Source organism: Lissotriton helveticus, chromosome 7 (genome assembly GCF_964261635.1).
Source record: "Lissotriton helveticus chromosome 7, aLisHel1.1, whole genome shotgun sequence".
NCBI lineage: Eukaryota > Metazoa > Chordata > Amphibia > Caudata > Salamandridae > Lissotriton > Lissotriton helveticus.
This window is the reverse complement of record NC_136068.1, coordinates 53856766-53879441: the sequence shown is the minus strand read 5'-3', so window position 1 is coordinate 53879441 and position 22676 is coordinate 53856766. Positions and strand designations below refer to the sequence as shown.

At 45.6% G+C, this 22676-nt stretch overlaps 1 protein-coding gene across 1 annotated transcript in view; it reads left to right on the top strand.

Moving 5' to 3' along the window:
* Positions 1-22676, top strand: part of LOC144768019 (alpha-2-macroglobulin-like protein 1) — a 325643-nt gene that overhangs the window by 16190 nt on the left and 286777 nt on the right. Inside the window, 1 exon segment of the mRNA XM_078651415.1 lies at positions 12315-12498. Within this exon segment, the coding sequence (XP_078507541.1) occupies positions 12315-12498 (184 nt within the window).

Sequence of the window (22676 nt, the reverse complement as noted above, 5' to 3'; positions counted from 1 at the left end):
ATTTGTAACAGGGGTTCCTCCAGAGTTGAGGACCACGCATATGCCGCCCTCACAAGAATGTTTGAAATGGGGGAACGAGTGTAGGATCTGCTGGTTGGAGCGCATGGTTTTTTGAAGGGTGCTGTGGATGAATCATTCATGCAAGATGTGATTTCTCAGCTTCACAGAAAATACTGTCCTTTTTGACAATCTAAAGCTCAATCAGCATCCATTGGAGTTTAGCTGAAGCTTAATAGTATAGTTGAATTTACGCAACTTCTTACATTCCGTACTGTGGGGTTCAGTATCCTCTGAAGCTTAACTAAGGAGGCCTCGAAGAGGGCCAGCAAAGGTTTGCTAGAACAGTAAACTCTTGATAAATCAGATTCTGAAACTATCTGAATATAAAGGTGATGTGGCAGGTATGCATCAATTTTCCTCAAGAGTGTTAAAGATTAGAGGCATGCTGAGGAAACAGTGTTAATCTGAGTGTTGAGGGAGAGATCTTGATCCAGCATAACCCCTAGACATTTCACTGTCTTTAACGGGGAGCAAACTTCTCTCATAGTCACAGGCCAGAGTGTATTCTGCCTGTGCTCAATGTTGTTGCCCACTATCAAGACCTCAGTTTTATTAGCATTAGGGGAGTTTTACATAAGCCATGTCTGAACTTCATGCAGACTTGTAGTTAGCATGACTGCAGAGTTGGGTTCATGACTGCCCCTCTGATAATGGATCCTCCGGTGTAGTTGGCTCCCTCACACCATTTCCCAGTCCTGTATCCCTATTGCGTGCTTGTCTGCCCTGATAAATTGCTGTGCATCCCCCGTCAATATAGTACAGTTGTGTATTGTTTGAGCAGCCGTGTATGTTTGCGTTATGTGTCCTTGCCTTTGTATTTAATAATGACGACACTTATCCTCAAATATAACTGGTACAACTGCAGGAGACACACCTAGTGGGTAATGAAAGCCAGCTTGTAGGATTCATCAGAGGCACTAGGGGAAAGTGGTGTATTCGCGTAGATCACTCTTGTTCCAGGATTCAAAGAAATGACTATGCCTCAAAGGCAGTTATGTTTTGGCTACGGTTCAACCGTGTGTTGACCAGGTCATAGAACTGTGGTGTATGTGCCACGCCCACCTTACAAGTGGGATCTGTGAGCGCGATTGGGTGCATCGTGACTGAGGTTTTCATTTTTGAGGCTGAATTGAGGTTTGTGGCTTCTTCTACTTCCGGGTGGTGTAAGTTCTGATTGGCAGAGAGCACCTCTGGAAAATGCTGACTGCCTGGAGCATGTCTTTAGGAAACATTCCGGTTCCTTGTGTTCTGCATATTTGAGTACAGGTGAATGTGGACCCACAGACCAACTCTTTAAATGTTTCAAGTGCACAATGGCTTGTCGGGGTTCTCTACTGTCCCCTGCCCTATCCGCGGACACACTTACCAATTATCTTAAAAGAAACAGCTTCTTTTTTCTCCTAGACTAGGCAGAGTCCATATCTCATGTTTTCTATATGGAGACGGTTTAGTAAATCAGTCTGGCAAGAAAGCAGATCACCCTGTGTGAATACTGCATTAATAATCCCCTCACAGTAACATTTTGGGAAGAAATTATGGATATATTCCTGGCAGTTTAGAGGACATCTGATGGAGAGTGAACAAGCATATAAATATCTTGGCTCAAAATGTTCTGCTTCCCTAATCTAGATAGATAATTTAGATGAGGTATTTGTTCAGTCTATGATAACCCTGGGCGATTATCAAAGTTTAGTCGCGAATATGGGGACTATTTACTATGTCCCTTTTATCAGCTTTCAGAGGTAAAGTTCCACCCCAGGTTCAGTATGGTGCAGAACTACTGGCTTATAACCATACAATCTCCTGGATGTCATCGAGAGAATCCCTTTGAAACACCTTCCACCCAACTCGGTGATTGAAGGGTCATTCATGAGCCTGGGCTCATATCATGACATGATCTGGTAGGGGCATGCAGAGTTGGATTGACACACTCTTTGGATTCTAGCTTTCAAAATAAAATCTCCATCCTATGTTTGAGGGAGATATTAAAGAGTGAGAGACCAAGGGCCAGGTCAGTTTGAAGGCAGATGAACTTACACAAAGACCTGCATTCTGTCTTGGTTATATACAGCAGTGGGATGTTATTTGCTCCCATGCAAACATTGAAGTGTTCAGCCATGGAATGTTGAAGAAGAGATTAGGATTACCTATAAGAGAAGCCCGCCATCACCATAACTTTAAATTATTGGGCGATGATGAGGATTTTTTCTTGCATGGATCATTAGCCAGCCTGACCACTAAAGTTAGCGGTCCTCAAGTTCAGGTTGGCTTCAATTCCTGATTTCCCATCCCCACAGTGGCAACATGAATGGTAAATATACATATATTTTTATAGACTGCAATATGTTTTTATCTTTGTCAACAGTTTTTAAAACCTTTATTGATCAACTATAATGGAATGTCACTTTCTCCATCAGTTAAACTTTTAGCTGATGCTCTCTTTTTAGATGTGAAGTTAGGCCTTGCTAATTTTTCCATTTCTTAGAAAATGCATACCTTTATTCCATAAATTGTGTACACAGTGTGTACATTATATGCATTATGCCTTGATTTTTTGAAAGACATAATTGTCATAATAATCTAATGGCTTGACTGATTGGTTGATTAACTTATTGCGTCAGGGGCAGATCAGGTCCTCATGAAATCATCCAGTCCTGAAACCATTAGCTATGTGAAATTCTACAAGGGTTTAGGACATCCTTGGAGACACACCCACATTTCAGAAAAGCAATCTAACTTTTTAGGTCAGGATTTTATTGGGAAGAAAATGTGTGCTTCCACCAAAGAGTGCTTGTACTGCACCTTTTGTCTTGGGGCAAAGCATATACCCTAAACGGCAGTTTATTATGAAATGTTATCATAAAGGCAGTAGATCTGATGCATCTATTATGAAAAGCATATGTTAACAGCAATCCATGAAAGTGTGGATTGCTTTTTCTCAGTATGAAAGCCTGCAGAGAAGCATTTTGTTGCCTAGAATCTCACAGATTATCTAGTGGGCAATGGTAATGGTATTGTTTACCTCCTCTGAAAACCCATCATGGTAGAAGTTTTGCACTGTGAGAATCTTTACTAGGCCCTCTTCGAAGAGATAGTGTTATGATTTGCCAACTGTAATTTTGTTTGCATTTGCTATTTGATGACTGTATGCCTGATGGTTTTTTTGTGGGAAACTTAAGCTCGGAGAGCAGGCCTGAGTTGGTTATGGTGACAGCTAAAGCCCTAATTGGTTAGCTACAAAAGGGTATTTCCGATGCCATACGTTTAACCCCTTCGCTGCGGGGGTTATTCCCCCGCTGTACTGGGGGGCGCGCACAGTGCCCACATGCTCATGACGTGCTCAGCTCGTCATGAGCTACGGCGCTCCGGTGCTCATGGCGAGCTGAGCTCGTCACAGGTGCATTGGATCCCGTGGAACGCTCAGCACAGCGGGGGAATTCTCCCCGCACCTGAGCGTTCCACGGCTCATGACGAGCTGAGCTCGTCATGAGCACCGGAGCGCCGTGGCTCATGACGAGCTCAGCTCGTCATGAGCACCGAAGGTGTTAATCCGTTTATTATGAAAGGTTGCAACAACGGCAGGAGGCCTGATTTATTTAGCATTTAATACTTATATTAAAGCCAATAGGCCTTTATGGGTGGATTTTTTTTGCACTATGTTAAAGCCTACAATCAGGTATTTTGCTACATGAAATCTCACAGATTACCTTTGTTTGTAAAGATTGTAGTGTTGGTCACCCCCTTTGACAAATCTGTGGGATAGAAGATTTGAACTGTAATAATTCTTTCTAGAATTGCTTCTAAGGTCTGATAGGCTTAGCTGTCAGCCAGGATCTTGTATTAAAAAAATAATTAGCTAATAAATACTTTCATATATATGACTATATATGCATACAGGTACATAGAGGGCCTTTGGGTCAGCTGTCTTCTGCTACTTATTTGTCTAAGTATCATTTGCACTCTGCTTTCATCCATGACAATGAAATGCAAGGGTTATCCGTTCAGTACACATCAATCATTGGCTCTGATGCCCTTTGAATGACAACATTTTCTAATCACATGTTCAAATCTGCCTGGAAATGAGTGTGATTAAGTATCATGTCTAGTTGGCCAGTCCTTTCACTATCAATGTTCTTATTTAATAGTTACCCTTGCATCTCTTTGCTTTTCCTCTTTTCATTTCATTTTTCTTTTTAAGAGGAAACCACATCTCTCCAGGCAGAGCTAATGGACCACTTGATCGCTGCTCATTTCCGCATCAGTGCTCCGCCCTAAAAATGGCGTACACAGGGAGGGCGGGAGAGCTTATACTTCACATGCTTTATTTAACTCTGAATTCCTTACGAGTATTTCTTTTTTCCAGCGCTGTTGTGAAACGTTATTGCTTTTTTTCAGGCAGCCTATTACTCTTGTCCAGGGCATAATCTGAATTGAGTCGCATCCAAGTGTTCATAATGGAGCACAATTAAGTTGTGGCTGAAGGCAGCACAAGATCCCCTCTGTGCTTGTCAAGGGCAAAACGATGCTCAAAATACGTGGCCATCCAATCCTTGGCCTCTCTGCAGTGCGCCCAGAGCAATGGTCAGGCATGTCAGTTGCTGCTGAGATTCTATGCAAGTGAGTGGTTAGGGTGGTACTCTAAGCAAATGTAAATATATTTTACTTAAGTCATGCCCCTACTTATAAATGCCCCGCCTCTTTCAGGGACTCCCACTTTTTAAATTCCACTTAAGGCCCTGCACACAACTATCAGCCAGTGGACCTCAGTACTCCTGGTCTGCAGGGCTCTCGGGCCTCATTAATGAAAAGTGAAGCATCCCTGCGTGAAAACAGCGATGCGCCTCTTTTCATTGCGCTCTCCTTGCGACACCAATGATGCGTTATATTTACAGTATGACACATCATTGCGCAAGGAGTTACAGATACGTCAGTATTTCTGATGTATCTGTTGGCCCAAAAGTGACGCATTGCTGGAGTGTGTCACAAAAGTGACGCAACTCCAGCAATGCATCCTTTCACAAGCCCCATGTGTAAGGGCCTGCGTCAGTCTTACGCCTGCCATGAGGCAGGCATAGGAAATTGACGCATTTGCGTCCTAGAAGTGGTGCAGTGAAATCTCATAGATTTCACTACGTCACTTCTATGACCCTTCCTTGCGTCAGAACGCCCCCCCCCCCCTGCATACATTATACCTGGCGCAGGTATAATGTAGCGCAGGGTTTTACAAAAATATGGTGCAATAAGGCACATTTTTCACGCTGCTGGTGATGCACCAGCGGCGTAAAAGTGACGCACCAGCGGTGTAAAAGTGACGCACAGCCTCATAAATGAGGCCCTCTGATCCCAGGACCCAATCACAGCTCTTCAGTGCTCCACCCCGGGCTTTCATTAAGGCTGAAAAGAAGGGATGAGCAGGCAGGGCTCAGATAAGGTCCGGACACCCCAGCCCCAGCCCTGTGAGTCAATCAGCCTCCCTGCGCCCCCCTCCCGTGCTCCACTTCCACAGCTCACCCACAGCGGGGGGTCCAAGCAACTGAGCCCAGACAAAGCACAAACAGTCCTTTCCCTGCTGGGAAAATCCCGCTCCTTTCGGGCGGGGGAGTTTGGGCAGAGCTGCCATGGGGGAGAAACCCTGAATGGGTCAGAGTTGACCAGTTCGGAGAGCTCGTCACCCCTCCCACACGTTGTTGGTAAATACTCTCGGCTGCACTGAGGCGGGCGGGACTATCCGATCGTTTCCGGACACACGGCCCCCACTGACGCCCCAAAATGTGCCAACTTCTTGGCAGCGCTACTTTTACCAGACCCACTCTGAGGGTCAGGAAGGAGTAGTCAGTACAATAATGCATCACTGCCTCCAAGCGGTCATTTGGAGTATTGCAGATATGAAATCAAAGTTTCCACCTGGACAGTTTTTTTTTTTTATCGGCCTGGCCTTTTAATTTAAAGTACAGGCTGATTGTATTTATTTATTTATTTATAAAGTTTTATATAGCGTAGAAGAAGAGAAAGAAGCGAAAGAGAAAGGGTGAGAAAGGGGATTTTTTTAAATAAAATATGTGAAATAAAAAAAGTACAGGCTGATTAAAGTGATTGGAAAAGCAGTGAAATCTGATAGTTTTTCCGTTTTGAAACGTAAACTTAACACAGCAATGATATAACACATTAAAACATATGGTGTTTCCCTCTAAATCGTTTCAGAATGATTATCAGAGCAAATAGAGGGCTAATTACCTTGCGCCAACAGCATCCTCACAATTAATTTTACTTAATTTTTTTTTTCACCTGCCATCTCTTGGAAGTTCCAGGAAAGCAAAACATATACAGTTTGGGCGGTAATTTTTTTCCAAGAAAAGGTGCCCCCCCTAATCAGAGCTTTCCTGTCTTGTATCACAAACACAACGCCCTGTAAATATTGCGCAAATCTTTTTGGGTGGGACAGCGTCTCGGCTTCTATTCATGCGATCGTTGGATGAGGGAAATTGTAGGACATCAACAATCACTTTGCCCTGCACCGCCCTGGCCCGTGTACCGTTAGTGATTGACCCTCCTCTCTCCCTAGCCCCCATGCCCCGCCCCCTCAGGTGCAGACCCTTTAAAGGCCGGGGTCAGAGGCATCCCTGGGCTCACCCTCTCTCTGGAAGTGACGAGTTCGGCAGACCCCTGACCCTGTGACCTCCCTGTCACCACCTCACCAGGATGCGGGGCCTGGGTCTCCTCGTCTGCGCCCTGCTCCAGGCAGCTTCGTCAGTACCATCGGAACTGTAAGTGAACCGGCCTGTAAGGTCCTGGGACGGGGAGTATTATGGGGGAGACCTTTGCTCTGACGTCAGAGGCTCGAGCCTGCGGGAGAGCCCGGATCCTATGTGATTCCTATAACCCGGGTCTAGAAGCAAGAGCTCGAGAAGTGCATGTGATGTGATGGACAGCCGCTGTGCCCGAGCCTGTAAGGTTCAAAGAAAGGGACAGAAATGGTGTTTGAACTTTGACCAGACTCTATAACCTGTGTAACCTATGGGAATCCTACTCTTTTTAAAGCCCGAGCCTGTAGGCCTGTGTAACCCCACATATTACTCTGCTTTCTAAACCCCGAGTCCCTAAGATCTGTGTAAACTAAGGGGTTGCCGCAATTTCTAAAGCCTACGTTAACCCAGGGAATAGATATTCTTTATAAAGACACAACGTGTAAGTGAAGTTGACTTAAGGAACATATTTTACTTCTAATCCCAGAGCCTGTACACGTGTTTAGAAGCAGGGATAAACCTGTTTCTAAAGCCAGAGCCTGTGCATGTGTTAACCTAGGGGGTAAACCTGTTTCTAAAGCCAGAGCCTGTGCATGTGTTAACCTAAGGGATACACTTGTTTCTAAAGGCAGTGCCTGTGCATGTGTTAACCTAAGGGATACACTTGTTTCTAAAGCCACTGCCTGTGCATGTGTTAACCTAAGGGATCCACCTGTTTCCTGAAGCCAGAGCCTGTGCATGTGTTAACCTAAGGGATAAACCTGTTTCTAAAGCCAGTGCCTGTGCATGTGTTAACCTAAGGGATAAACCTGTTTCCAAAGCCAGTGCCTGAGCATGTGTTAACCTAAGGGATACACCTTTTTCTGAAGCCAGAGCCTGAGCATGTGTTAACCTAAGGGATAAACTTGATTCTAAAGCCACTGCCTGTGCATGTGTTAACCTAAGGGATAAACCTGTTTCTAAAGCCAGTGCCTGTGCATGTGCTAACCTAAGGGATAAACCTGTTTCTAAAGCCAGTGCCTGTGCATGTGTTAACCTAAGGGATACACCTGTTTCTAAAGCCCGTGCCTGTGCATGTGTTAACCTAAGGGATACACCTGTTTCTAAAGCCAGTGCCTGTGCATGTGCTAACCTAAGGGATAAACCTGTTTCCAAAGCCAGTGCCTGTGTTAACCTAAGGGATAAACCTGTTTCCAAAGCCAGTGGCTGAGCATGTGTTAACCTAAGGGATAAACCTGTTTCCAAAGCCAGTGTCTGTGCAAAGGTTAACCTAAGGGATAAACCTGTTTCTAAAGCCAGTGCCTGTGCATGTGTTAACCTAAGGGATACACCTGTTTCTAAAGCCTGTGCCTGTGCATGTGTTAACCTAAGGGATACACCTGTTTCTAAAGCCAGTGCCTGTGCATGTGCTAACCTAAGGGATAAACCTGTTTCCAAAGCCAGTGCCTGTGTTAACCTAAGGGATAAACCTGTTTCCAAAGCCAGTGGCTGAGCATGTGTTAACCTAAGGGATAAACCTGTTTCCAAAGCCAGTGTCTGTGCAAAGGTTAACCTAAGGGATAAACCTGTTTATAAAGCCACTGCCGTGCATGTGTTAACCTAAGGGATACACCTGTTTCTAGAGCCAGTGCCTGTGCATGTGTTAACCTAAGGTATAAACCTGTTTCTAAAGCCAGTGCCTGTGCATGTGTTAACCTAAGGGATAAACCTGTTTCTAAAGCCAATGCCTGTGCATGTGTTAACCTAAGGGATACACCAGTTTCCAAAGCCAGTGCCTGTGTTAACCTAAGGGATAAACCTCTTTCCAAAGTCAGTGCCTGTGCACGTGTTAACCTAAGGGATAAACCTGTTTCCAAAGCCAGTGCATGTGCATGTGTTAACCTAAGGGATAAACCTGTTTCCAAAGCCAGTGCCTGTGCATGTGTTAACCTAAGGGATAAACCTTTACAAAGCCAGTGCCTGTGCATGTGTTAACCTAAGGGATACACCTGTTTCCAAAGCCAGTGCCTGTGTTAACCTAAGGGATAAACCTGTTTCCAAAGCCAGTGGCTGAGCATGTGTTAACCTAAGGGATAAACCTGTTTCCAAAGCCAGTGCCTGAGCATGTGTTAACCTAAGGGATACACCTTTTTCTGAAGCCAGAGCATGTGCATGTGTTAACCTAAGGGATACATCTGTTTCCAAAGCCAGAGCCTGTGCATGTGTTAACCTAAGGGATAAACCTGTTTCCAAAGCCAGAGCCTGAGCATGTGTTAACCTAAGGGATAAACCTGTTTCTAGAGCCAGAGCCTGTACGTGCTAATAATCTAAGGGATAAACCTGTTTCCAGACAGAGCCTGTATATGTGTTAAACTAAAGGAATAGATTTCATTTAACATCCCAGAACTTGTACATGCTAGTAACCTAAGGGATATAACTGCCAGAGCTTGTGCATATGTTAATCTAGGGGGATACACCTGTTTCTAATGCCAGAGCCTGTATATGTCTTAGGGATAAACCTGTTTCTAAAGCCAAAGTCCGGTGATATGTTAACCTAGGGGGATAAACTTGTTTCTAATGCCCGAGCCTCTATTTGTTGAAGTTATAAACCTGTTTCTAAAGGCAGAGCCTGTATATGTGTTAACCTAAGGGATATATTTTATTTCTAATCCCAGAACTGGTACATGCTGTTAACCTAAGGGATATAACTGTCCTTAAAACCAGAGACTGTGGATGTGTTAACCTAAGGGATAAACATGTTTCCAAAGCCAGTGCCTCTACGTGCTGATAATCTAAGGGATAAACCTGTTTCCAGAGCCTATATATGTGTTAACCTAAGGGATAGATCTTATTTCTAATCCCAGAGCTGGTACATGCTGTTAAACTAATGGATAGAACTGTCCTTAAAGCCAGAGCCTGTGAATGTGTTAACCTAGGCCCTAGGGGATAAACCTGTTTCCAAAGCCAGTGCCTCTACGTGCTGATAATCTAAGGGATAAACCTGTTTCAAGAGACTGTGCATGTGCTAACCTGGGGGATAGAACTACTTTCCAAAGCCAGAGTTTGTAAGTGTTTCAACCTAAGGGACAGACCTTCTTTCTAAAGCCAGTTCCTGTATATGTGTTAACCTAAGGGACATATCTTTCTAAAACCAGAACCTGTAGGTGCTCTCAACCTAAGGGACAGCTCTGGTTTCTGAAGCCTGCTAGGTCTATGTACCCTAAAGGAGAGTTCCAAGTCTCCAAATCTGCTCCAGCCACTCTGGCGTGTCATGCTTCTACAACATATTCGATAGAAGGGGAGCATGATAGGTTGTTAGAAAAAATAGAATCAATAATAAAACAGGAAAACGTGAACCATGAGTGACTATGAATGGAGAAATGTGCAGAACCTGGAGGTGGGGTGAGACGCCAGCAACAGAGCACAAGAGGGAGATGAGGGAAGGCAAATTGCCAAAGAAGAAAGCCAGACATTATTGTGGACCTCCCTACATGCACTGGTGGCACACCTTCCTACAAATGGTGGTGGCACCCCTTCCTACATTCGCATATGGAAGACCTTCCTACATGTGCTGGTAGCACAGCAACCTACATAAGCTGGTGGCACACCATCCTAGACGTGCTGCTGGCACACCATCCTACACGCACTGGTGGCGCACCCTCCTACACATGCTGTTGACACACCATCCAAAATGCACTTGTGGCACACCATCCTACATGCGCTGGTGGCACACCATCCTACATGCGCTGGTGGCACACCTTCCTGCAATTGCTGTTGGCACACCTTCCTAGACGTGCTGGTGACACACCTTCCAACATGCACTGGTGGCACACACCATCCTACATGCGCTGGTGGCACACCTTCCTGCACGTGCTGGTAACACACCTTCCAACTTGCACTGGTGGCACACCATTCTACATGCGCTGGTGGCACACCATCCTACATGCGCTGGTGGCACACCTTCCTGCACGTGCTGGTAACACACCTTCCAACATGCACTGGTGGCACACACCATCCTACATGCGCTGGTGGCACACCTTCCTGCACGTGCTGGTAACACACCTTCCAACATGCACTGGTGGCACACACCATCCTACATGCGCTGGTGGCACACCTTCCTACACGTGCTGGTGACACACCTTCCAACATGCACTGGCGGCACACACCATCCTACATGCGCTGGTGGCACACCTTCCTGCACGTGCTGGTGACACACCTTCCAACATGCACTGGTGGCACACCATCCTACATGCGCTGGTGGCACAACTTCCGCAACGTGCTGGTGACACACCTTCCAACATGCACTGGTGGCACACACCATCCTACATGCGCTGGTGGCACACCTTCCTGCACGTGCTGGTGACACACCTTCCAACATGCACTGGTGGCACACCATCCTGCATGCGGTGGTGGCACACCATCCTACATGCGCTGGTGGCACACTTTCCTGCAATTGCTGTTGGCAACCCTTCCTGGACGTGCTGGTGACACACCTTCCAACATGCACTGGTGGCACACACCATCCTACATGCGCTGGTGGCACACCTTCCTGCACGTGCTGGTGACACACCTTCCAACATGCACTGGTGGCACACACCATCCTACATGCGCTGGTGGCACACCTTCCTGCACGAGCTGATGACACACCTTCCAACATGCACTGGTGGCACACACCATCCTACATGCGCTGGTGGCACACCTTCCTGCACGTGCTGGTGACACACCTTCCAACATGCACTGGTGGCACACCATCCTACATGCGCTGGTGGCACACCTTCCTGCACATGCTGGTGACACACCTTCCAACATGCACTGGTGGCACACCATCCTACATGGGCTGGTGGCACACCATCCTACATGCGCGGGTGGCACACCTTCCTGCACGTGCTGGTGACACACCTTCCAACATGCACTAGTGGCACACCATCCTACATGCGCTGGTGGCACACCATCCTACATGCGCTGGTGGCACACCATCCTACATGCGCTGGTGGCACACCATCCTACATGCGCTGGTGGCACACACTCCTACATGCGCTGGTGGCACACCTTCCTACACGTGCTGGTGACACACCTTCGTTATTATTGCTCATGAAATATGTGTGATGCAAAGAAGACAGAGAGGCAAGTGAAAGAAAGAGTCAATATTTGATAGGGAGCAATAAAGTGAGACCAAGTCTTTGAGACACACACAACTCCCTACATCCAATATTGTAATGAGCATTGTCCTAGAATCAGAATACCGCAATCGCAGAATCACCAGAATATGAGGACATAGGGTGGTTGATTCCAGCACCCACTTTAAAGGCTACCCATGGCTCCCTTGTCTGGGCATCTCAGATCCAACCTTTGAAGAACTAAATCAATACCATGTTTATGAGCGAGTGGGTGATGAAGGACAGAGAAAGGTAGACGGAGGAAGGGCCCTAATGGAGCAGATGTGAGTGTGAGGGAGGGCCCTAAAACGGCAATGGCGAGTGTTATGGTACTAGTGAGAACAGTACTCTTGACCTCTGTATTCTTCCCTTCCAGGCACTATGCAGTACTGATCCCGGCAGAGATCCACTTTCCGCACACAGAACGGGCCTGCGTCCATCTCACCGACCTCAATGGGACTGCACATGTGACAGTCAAACTTCACCTGCATGAGATCAACCTAACCCTCCTTGACGAAAAAGTTGAACCCTCCACATACTTCAAATGTGTCTCTTTCCAGGTACAGTATCCAGGCTTTGTGGGTGGGAGGGGGCTGGAGGCACTGTGAGTGTATGGTTGGCAGTGTCCAGGCCCCTAGAGGTTAAAAGCTGACACAGCTATAGTACTGAATCCCCGCTAGTTGGTTAGAATTGCAAGGTCCAAGGTAAAGGTTAACGTCTGAACGTACATGTAGGGTGAACCACCACCTTACCCACAAGTGGTAGAAACTTCATAGTACATACCTAAAGACAGTACTTAATTTGATCCGGTGGTGTCAGGTGCTCAACACCAGCTCTTATTTGTCAACACTTATGCCCTTATGACAGTCTGCCACATGGTGGAGTTGTTTGTCTAATTTAGTTATTAGCACAGCAACAGTTGTTTATTAATTCAGCATGCATTAAAAAGACTAATGCCTGTACCCAAGACTTTCTTATAGCTTTTGAGACCTTGGAATATTCTGTATTGTCACACCTACAGGAGTGTGATGGCTTGCAGTTGTGTTGGTACTGGCATTGACTGTACTAGCAGGAGCAATGTGTGGAGCATGCCACAGTAGCCTCCTGATGTGGCACTGGCACTTACATTTCTACAAAGTAAGGCATCCTCATAGAAAGTTCCGGTCATTTAGGTACCTTTCGGTCTTTATGTCCATGATAAACCTCTTACATCTCTTTATCGTCTTCAAACTACTTTTTTGATGTTGCTAATTTTCCTATCTACTTCAGCTCTGGGTGACTTTAAACATTAGCTGCTCTGATTTAAGACTAAACTTAGCTCCAGAACGATGCTCGTCTCCATGAGCCTGGGTGTGTGCTGTTTAGGGGCATTTACATCTGTCTGTGGTCACCGACTTTGCAGAAGCCGCAGACGCACCAACTGGATCCAAGAGGCACCCATACTATGCCACGGGTTCCAAAATCTCGTAGAAGCTTGTGTATTCGTGCAATTTTATGTTAAACTAAATATGTACTAACTTGCCTCACACTATTACATACACAATGACCAAGACTATGAAAGAGAACTGCTGTATCACTGTTATCCACAAGTTACTTACACACCTTAGCTGGGTTTATATAAATAAAGGTGCTTTTATTCTTTAGCATGAGTTCTGTAGTCTTCAAAAAAGCTCACCATTGGCAAATTGAAGCAAAACAGCACAAAAAGATGCCAAACCCAAGATATTGTCAGCAGAATTCGTTTTCCATGTTTCAAGGCTGCTGATCCTGTCATCCTTTCCTTTTTCTAGGCCCTAGGACTTCCACAGAATCTTTTCCTTCTGTTTACCCATAAATTGTTCTTAAAGTACGCACTGATCAGTATATACTCCTTTACTCACACTTAGTCATTCCAGCAAAAATAAGTAGCATCTTCTCTCTCTGAATCTGCATGTGGGCCTAACCCACGAGGGCTTCACAGTTCATGAGCAGCATCACACTTCTGGAGCCCGATTCACAACATTTACTTACATGTAGTAAAGTTATGAGAATGGAGTCTCCGCATTTGTGGTGGAGCCTCTGCGCTTATGGTGGAATCTTTGCATTCGGGGCAGAACCTCCTCACTGCGCACTCTAGGCAGTGCGCCATGCGGAGATTCTATCCCCAGTGCTCATCTTGGACATGAAGACAAGTTACTTACCTGTAACTACGGTTATCCAGTGTTGGTATCTTTCATAGATTCACATGCCTGAATCATTCCCCGTCGACGAGGCGGGAGTCCCACGGTAAATAAAAAAGCAGTGCAAAAGCACTTTGTAGTAGTAGTAGGCCCTAGGAATAGGCCTGAGGCCTAAATTATAGTAGCCCATCTACCTCATTATGTAAAAAAGACCAAAGTCTTTGCTCCAACCAATCAGCTCACAGCACCCTCCAGAACCCTCTCTGCAGAGCCAGCTCTCCTCAGATTTTCGTAGCACAAGTGGGAACAAGTATCCCAATCATAGAGAACTGACTCTCCGGGGAGGAGGGTGGGTGCATGTGAATCTATGAAAGATACCAATACTGGATAACCGTAGTTACAGGTAAGTAACTTGTCTTCTTATCCAGTATTGGGGTATATTTCATAGATTCACATGCCTGAATCAGAATAGTAAGCAGTAAACCTGGCAAAGTCGGTTGCGGACGGTGGGAGACTTATTGTAGTGCACCCCCATGAATGTACCGTTAACAACCAACAATCGGCTAGAGATTGACCTATTAACAAGTCATCTTCCGAACCAACATAGAAATCATGTAATTTCCTACAGGAAAGGAACCTTAGTATCATAGAAACTCAGTATATGATAACACATGTCTGTATATTATAAACAACAAATTGAATTGTATGTACTTTTTAAGAAATAAGCCAATGTTAGAACCTGAATGTATTCCTATGGAAACATGTGGCGTAAAAACGGTTTGGCCCACTGCCGCATCATTCTGATTTGCTGATTGTAGGCAGTAATGTTTTGTAAACGTGTGGACATTCTTCCATGTCGCAGCACGACACATGTTTTCAAGCGTCACCCCTGCAAACAAAGCTGCAGATGCTGCCACAGCTCTTGTGGAATGAGATCGAACAGACCTTGTCAATGGTCGTTTAGCCTTGATGTGACAGAACTGGATGGCAGAGGCTATCCATCTAGAAAACGTAGCTTTAGTGACCGCTATACCCAATGTAATCTGGCCATAAGTCACAAACAGATCTGATTTTCTAAAAGTCCTGGTTCTCTGGAGTAGAAGTTTAAGCATCTTTTGATGTCTAAAGAATGCAATTTTCTAACCACTGGGGTTGAAGGATTTGGAAAGAAAACATGCATGTCCTTAATCTTACCGGTTCTTTAGAGTGAAATTGTGTCAGTACCCTAGAAATGAACGCAGGATTCGACCAAAGGGTGACATAGTTCTGAGGAAAAATGTAAAAGTGAGGTGTTCTTTATAGTGAAAGCTTAGATTTCACGAACCCTTTTTTCCAAAGTAAGAGCCAGTAAATGGGCAACCTTCCAGGTGAGGAATCTGAGAGCTGGTTTATGGATCAGCTCAAATGTACACTGCATTAACCGCCCTAGCAATGCCGAGTGCTCACTCTGGGAGAGTGCTCGCACTGGAGAGAAAGGCTCGGAAAAGCCCTTTCATAAACTGTCTGACAAGCGCCGAAGAGCAGACAAAAGAAAAACTTTAACATTTCCTAATTCAGGAAAGAGCAGCCAGACGCATTTTGTTTCTTGAAGAAAAACTAATCCCAGACTTGGCTAGAAGAGCAGATAATGGAGAACTTGTTCTGCAGTAACTGTAATTGAGTGAATTGCTATCACCTCACACTAACCGCAAAATCGCTTCCATTTGAGGCGATAAGCCTTGATTGTGCCTTGGGCACGAGAATTGGCCAAAATTTCACAACAGTTCTTTGAAACGTTGATGCCCTTGAACTCTAACAAATGATAAGCTGTGCGTGCAATAGTAATGACTGTGGATCCGGACGAACCACTTGATCTCCGTCCCCTGACAATATCGTAGGCCCAAGCCGCAGCCGAATGGGCTTGTCTATAAACAATAGCAGAAGTTCCGAGAACCAATATTGGCCAACGGGGTGCAATCGGAATCAGATGGTAACCTTGCAGCTTCATCTTGCAGAACACCTTCGGAACCAATGGTATTCGGGGAAAACTCATACGCACAAACCCCTGACCCTTGCATGGACAGGGCATTCCCTCTTGGTTCCTGTTAAGGAAACCTGCTGACATAATGTCGGCCGTCCTTTTTCTCTCTGAATGCAAATGGATCCCGTGCCAGATTAACCCAAACTTGGAAAAACTGGGTTCACCTGTCCCTTTTCCGGCGTCCACTCGTGACAGTCCGACTGAGACATGCTCAGAGCATTGTGGAGAGCCCTGACGTGTTTGGCTCTCAAGACATCTTGTGCAATGCAACTCCTTCGCACAATTCCTGAACCTCTTGCGAGAGTATAGCAGATTTAGTTTCTCCTTGTGTATTGATATAAGACATGCGGATGGTGTTTGCGGTCTGTACTGGCACAGACCCTCAATCCTCAAGCGAAATGCTTGGGGAACAGAACAGCATTGTGGAGCTCAAGCCTGTTGATCTGCTGTTGTCGTTGTCTATGAGACTATGCCTGCCAATGACCTCCCCATCCTTCCATGGAGGCCTCAATCGTTAAAACAAACCCTGGAATGGTTTGCAGGAACGTGCGGCCCTGGGCAATATTCTCTGTCTGCGACCAGCAATGTACAGGATTGATCATGCACGGAGTAACCTTGATGGTATCATCGAACGAACCCTTTGGTTATTGATCTTGAAATTGTAGTTCTATCTGAAAAGGTGTCATTTTGAGCCATGCTAATAGTATGAGATGTATCGCTGAAGAGCACATCTTCAGGAACGAAACAAACATTTGAACTGAAACTGACCTTATGAAGTTAACCTTGCCCATTTTTGAAAACACAACTGGTGGTCGTGTGACAAGAATGCTTTGTTGTGGATTGTGCCTAAACCTGCTCCGAGAAAATACATGTACTTGGAGAGGACCTAACTGCAATATGCTGTCGTCGAGAATCAGCCCCAGAGAAAAAATGAGATGGGTACATCTACTGTGGCAATCCTGATTTCGTGTTCAGAAGGACCTTTAAGCAGCCAATCGTCTAGACAGGGGAACACTTGCATTCCTCAAGATCTCAATGTTGCTGCCACTAGTACCAAGAACTTCTTGAAAGGCTCTTGGTGACGATCTCAGCCCAGACGGGAGCACTACGCACCTAAAATGGGCGTCAGCCGCGTGAAAGCGAAAATATTCGTGCTGTTTTGGGTGGACAAGTATGTGGCAATTCGCACCCTCTCCATCCAGAGAAGCCATAAAATATCCTTTGTTTAAATAACATAATTGTTGTGAAAACGAGGGGGAGGAGGACCCCTGGGCGGAGTAGTATATGGCTGATTGATGAATTCCATGGAGTGGCCATTGGTTACTAGGTTTAGAACACATTGGTCCGATATAGTTCCTTGTTGCTTGGAAACAAAAACCTGAAACCTTCAGGACCACTCGAGAAAAGGATAAAATGATTGGAACCTTGTGGTGATCATGGCCTCCTATTAGTGTCTCAGTCTGGATACTTAAATCTCGTTTGTGACGGGAGAAAGTAGACAGACTATCTACGGAAAGATGCCTGGGTGCAAGGCTGTACTGAGATTGATACTGTTCATCCGATTGGTTTTGGTATCTTCCTCTTGATGAAAACCCCTTTATCACGCCTCTCTGAAAGATCCGCGCCCATATTAAAGGGTGCTTAATGATCGTGCATTATCAATGCCTTGGTTTATAACAAAGGGGCTTCTTTCAAATGTTTAGCAAACCGACAACTCCTCATCATAGGCCATGCCTAGAAACTTCGCTCAGGGCTGAAGGTAGCGGCTTTAAGCCATTCCTGGCGTGCGCTTTCCAACAGAATCTTTCCTGCATCCCGCTTTCGGTCCTCAGGAATGAGGTCATTGAAATTCGCTATTGTCAACCACATTGGACGATCATAGAAACCGATCAAGGATAAAAGATTGTCAGCTCTACTAGAGGCCACTGCCAAAGTAGAGAAATTATTATCCTTATTATTATCATTTTTAAGGTTCAGACGACATCCTTCTTTGTAAGGCGGTGTGGAGATAGGCATTGCAGGATTTTAGATTGCTAATGAGCAGTCTGTGAAGTTACTTAATCTGGTCGAACAGTAGCCTATCAAATTGGATGGGCTGCTAGTAGGTACACTATTTCTATTCTGTGCGCAGAGAAACTGCTGGAATAGACTTAGTCTATTATACGTACCACTCTCGTGATGCATACCTCCTGTAAACCATGAAGGATATATTCTGTTTGCCTGTAGTTGGCAGTGACAATCTAGCTGTTGCCCACTACGTTAAGAATATATATGATGCTCTTACCGCTGAAGCCATCTCAGCCAATCTCATGATCGACTTTGTCGTAGACATGGTCATGTAAGCGGGGTAATTGCAGACTAGCACGACATCATAGATGACCGTCATGAGCAACCCTTCCAAATGAGGCTGTCAGACGACAGCCATATACAATGCCATTGAAGATGAGGCATTCATAAGTGAGGGCATCCGTAGATGAGGGTTACAAATGGGGCCATTTGCCCTTCGTAGATGAGGCCATCGGTAGATGCGGCCATTGGTAGATAAAACCATTGATAGACAGAGCCATTGATAGACTAGGTCATTGGTAGACGAGACCATTGTAAGACAAGGCCATTGGCATACAAGGCCAGTATTCGAGCCAGCCCTTTACAGAGGAAGCCATTGGTAGACGAGGCCATTGGTGGTAAACGTGGCCATTGGTAAACGTGGCCATTGTTAGTGAATGATGCTGTCATAGAAGACAGTCATAGCAATACCATAATAGATGAGGTTAAAATAGGTGATATCCTCTGTAGATGAGGCACTCATAGATGAGGCAATTGAATGATGGTCAGTCATAGATGATACCATGCATAGATGGAGCCATGTGTTGTATAGACCATGCACAAATGAGGCCATATGTATATGAAGCTACCTTGATAAAGTTGTCATAGACTTCCGTCGTAGCTAGGCATTGCCATTGTAGATGACACTATCAAAAATCAGCAGTCATATATGAGGCTGTCATCAATGTGCGGCCGTCGTCGACGACCGTCGTAGACGAGGCCCGTCGTCGACGACCATCGTAGACGAGGCCCGTCGTCGACGAGGCCCATCGTAGACGAGGCCCGTCGTCGACCGTCGTAGACGAGGCCCGTCGTCGAGCGTCGTAGACGAGGCCCGTCGTCGACGACCGTCGTGGACCAGGCCCGTCGTCGACGAGGCCCGTCGTCGACGACCGTCGTAGACGAGGCCCGTCGTAGACGAGGCCCTTCGTCGACGACTGTCGTAGACGCTGCAGTCAACGACGACCGTCGTAGACGAAGCTGTCGTCGACGACCACCGTAGATGAGGCGGTCGTCAACAACCCTCGTAGAAGAGGCCATCGTCGACGACCATCGAGGAGGAGGCCGTCGTCGACGATCATCGTAGATGAGGATCATTTTGGTGAGGCAGTAATATTAGACATGGAGATATTTGGTATATACTCCTAATGTCCGGCAAGAGAGCTTCCCTGATGTAGCGTCAGGGATGAAAAAAGGGAGTTGTATCCTCTGTGAGAAATGCCTATAAAGGCTCAAAGAGAATCTTATGGCTCTTATGCGCGCCCTCAGTAGCGCGACTTCTCCCTTCGACCTCACCTCATCCTCCTCAGAAGTGGCAGGTTTTTATGCGCGCCCTCAGTAGGCTCCTGGCGCGACTTCTCCCTTCTACCTCTCCTCATCCTCCTCAGAAGTGGCCGGTAAAAGTCTCTGACCCAAAGCGGCCTCATCTCTCAGAACGTGAGAGTTATTGAGGAAAAGGTTAGACATAAATCATAGTCTATTACCTTATTTACTGCCATTCTGCCATATTACCGCCTTAATTGGGTCAGAGAAATGAAGTATGAGCTTGTAATCCAAAAAGAAGTAAAACTGAAGAAAAAACTGAGCAGAGCTCAGGGAGACTCCCTTCACCCACGACGTGCGGTGAAAATCTGAGGAGAGCTGGCTCTGCAGAGAGGGTTCTGGAGGGTGCTGTGAGCTGATTGGTTGGAGCAAAGACGTTGGTCTTTTTTACATAATGAGGTAGATAGGCTACTATAATTTAGGCCTCAGGCCTATTCCTAGGGCCTACTACTACTACAAAGTGCTTTTGCACTGCTTTTTTATTTACCGTGGGACTCCCGCCTTGTCGACGGGGAATGATTCAGGCATGTGAATCTATGAAAGATACCCCAATACTGGATAATCCACAACGCCCACATCTCACTGCACCTCAACGCACTCCGCTGGCTCCCCGTCCAGCAAAGATGCAGATTCAAGCTGCTCATGTACGCCTACAAAGCCCTCAACAAAATCAGACCAGCATACCTCAACCAACGCCTTAACTTCTACCAACCGACCAGACACATCTGGTCAGCCTCCGGGTTACCACATGCACCCCTACTGGGACAATTCTTCTCCGCACTGCGAAAGCCTGGAACGACCTCCTGATACACCTCAGAACTGCCCCCTCCCTCATGGACTTATGAAAGAAGCTCACAACCTGTCTCTTCAAGAAAAAACAGGTCATAATTCAATTCATCTACCTTTCTCGGGTCCTTGCCCTAGTCAGCACCTGGATACCCTCACGGGCAATTAGCTGTGCTTTAGAAATCCACACAACATAACATAACAGTGCGGAAATTCCACCACGAGTGCAGAAACTACGCACTCGTAACTTTACTAAACGTAAGTTCCTTTGTGAATCGGGCGCCTCGTGTGGATCATGACTTGAGTTGGTACAGCCACCCAGATTCACTCTGTGGTTGCATCCATCATGTGCCAGCTTCACTCCTCGTTAGTTTTCGGGCCTTGTCCTCCTGCCTCGATTAATTCTCATAATCCTGGTTGTATGACAGTATAACAGATACCATAGAATTATTTAGCATTTACCTTTTCATCTAATACATCACACATAATTAAATTATTTTTAGTAGGAGCTACTTATTTTACCACTCTATTGTCTACAGTTATGTAATCTTCCATTATACTATAGCCTTATAGCCCGCAGTAGGGGGCTATACCGGCTATTAAAGGCCCGCTGCAGCGTTAAAGGCCCGAGCCGAAGGTGAGGGACTTTAACAAGGCAGCAGAACTTTAATACCCGGTGTAGCCCAGCTACGAAGGGCTAAAAGGCTATTAGAACATTGTGCTACAATTTTTAGACCTTCGATTGCACCTCAAGTTAATAAAAAGGTTATGTCATGCGGTAAAGCCGGAAGTGAAGGGCCAAAGGAAGAGCCTATTCTTAATGTGGGGCCAATAAACCAGATTCTGCCAATTCGAGAAAACAGGGTAGAGCAAGAAAAGCCAATACAAGATCTAAACTCTTATCAGTTTATCGAAAACTTTTCCCAGAATGAGATTATCCCAGCTCAAGAATTAATAGGGTCTAAGAATAATAAACACACCGATGTAAAAGAAATAGGGTCCGTCTGGTCTAGAAATGATGGAGTGGTCTCAAAAGGAGAGCAATATATGTCCAGTGATACAATTGTAAACCCTTCCCTTACACATAAGGATCAAATTAGTCAGGGAGTACAGCTCTGTGTACAAGACCAGAAGCTGTCTCATGGATAATTTGTAAATCCCTCCCCTTTCCATCCTAACAAGAATGAACAGGTTAAGGATTCCAGTATTCTGGCTCAACCTAAATCAGAGCAACCTGATCGTTTTAATCGCCCGGATAACCCCACGCTGGTGACTGCTGGGAATATGGATCGATCTGATTTAGGGCCTAGGAGTAATACTGGTCGATCTGTTCCAGGGCGTAGGAGTAATATTGAATCCCCCAAACTGCAAGATAACTCTGTGTCGGTGTCTGCCGGGAATATGGATCGATCGTATTCAGGGCTTAGGAATAATACTGATCGATCCGGTGAAGGGCCTAGGAGTAATATTGAATCCCCCAAACTGCAGGTTGAAAATCGACAAGTGGCTTTCTGTCCCCAATACTCGTCCCGCGGTTCACATGACATTTTGAACAGAGGGAACATTTTGAAATTACTAAAAGCAACCCCTGATCTTAAAGATGTTGTAACTGAGGACCTGGACTCTGTAGAGTTTAAATTAGAGGGTGATAATAGGGAGATAACAATCACGACGTGGTTAAAGGATGATATTGTAAAGAAAATATTAGCAAACTCTAACAAATTTGAAAGTTGGGGAATTAAAGTATGGAGACTTCACGGTCTGCAATATCCGACCCCACTAATACCCATAGTGAAGAAGGAGACTCCAAAACAAACCGATGCTAATCAATTTAGAGTATTGAAAGGCGCTTCAGGTCCATCTTTAGCTGTAAATAGGCTAGGTGGCATTAAAATCAAAAGCTGTCAGCCAGGGTCTCGAGTGTGTGAGGAGCAAAAAGAGATTCATGCGGCAGCGGATGATTGGAGTTGGCTCCCGGCAACGCTATCTGGAAAAAAGACAGCAAATATGAACTGATGCTGGGGTACTTCGTCCAATGCACCGACAGCAGTTAGAATTTGCTCTTGGAATACTAATGGTTTTAACACACTTTTAGAAGATGTAAATGTTGTAGGTTTTTTAAAAT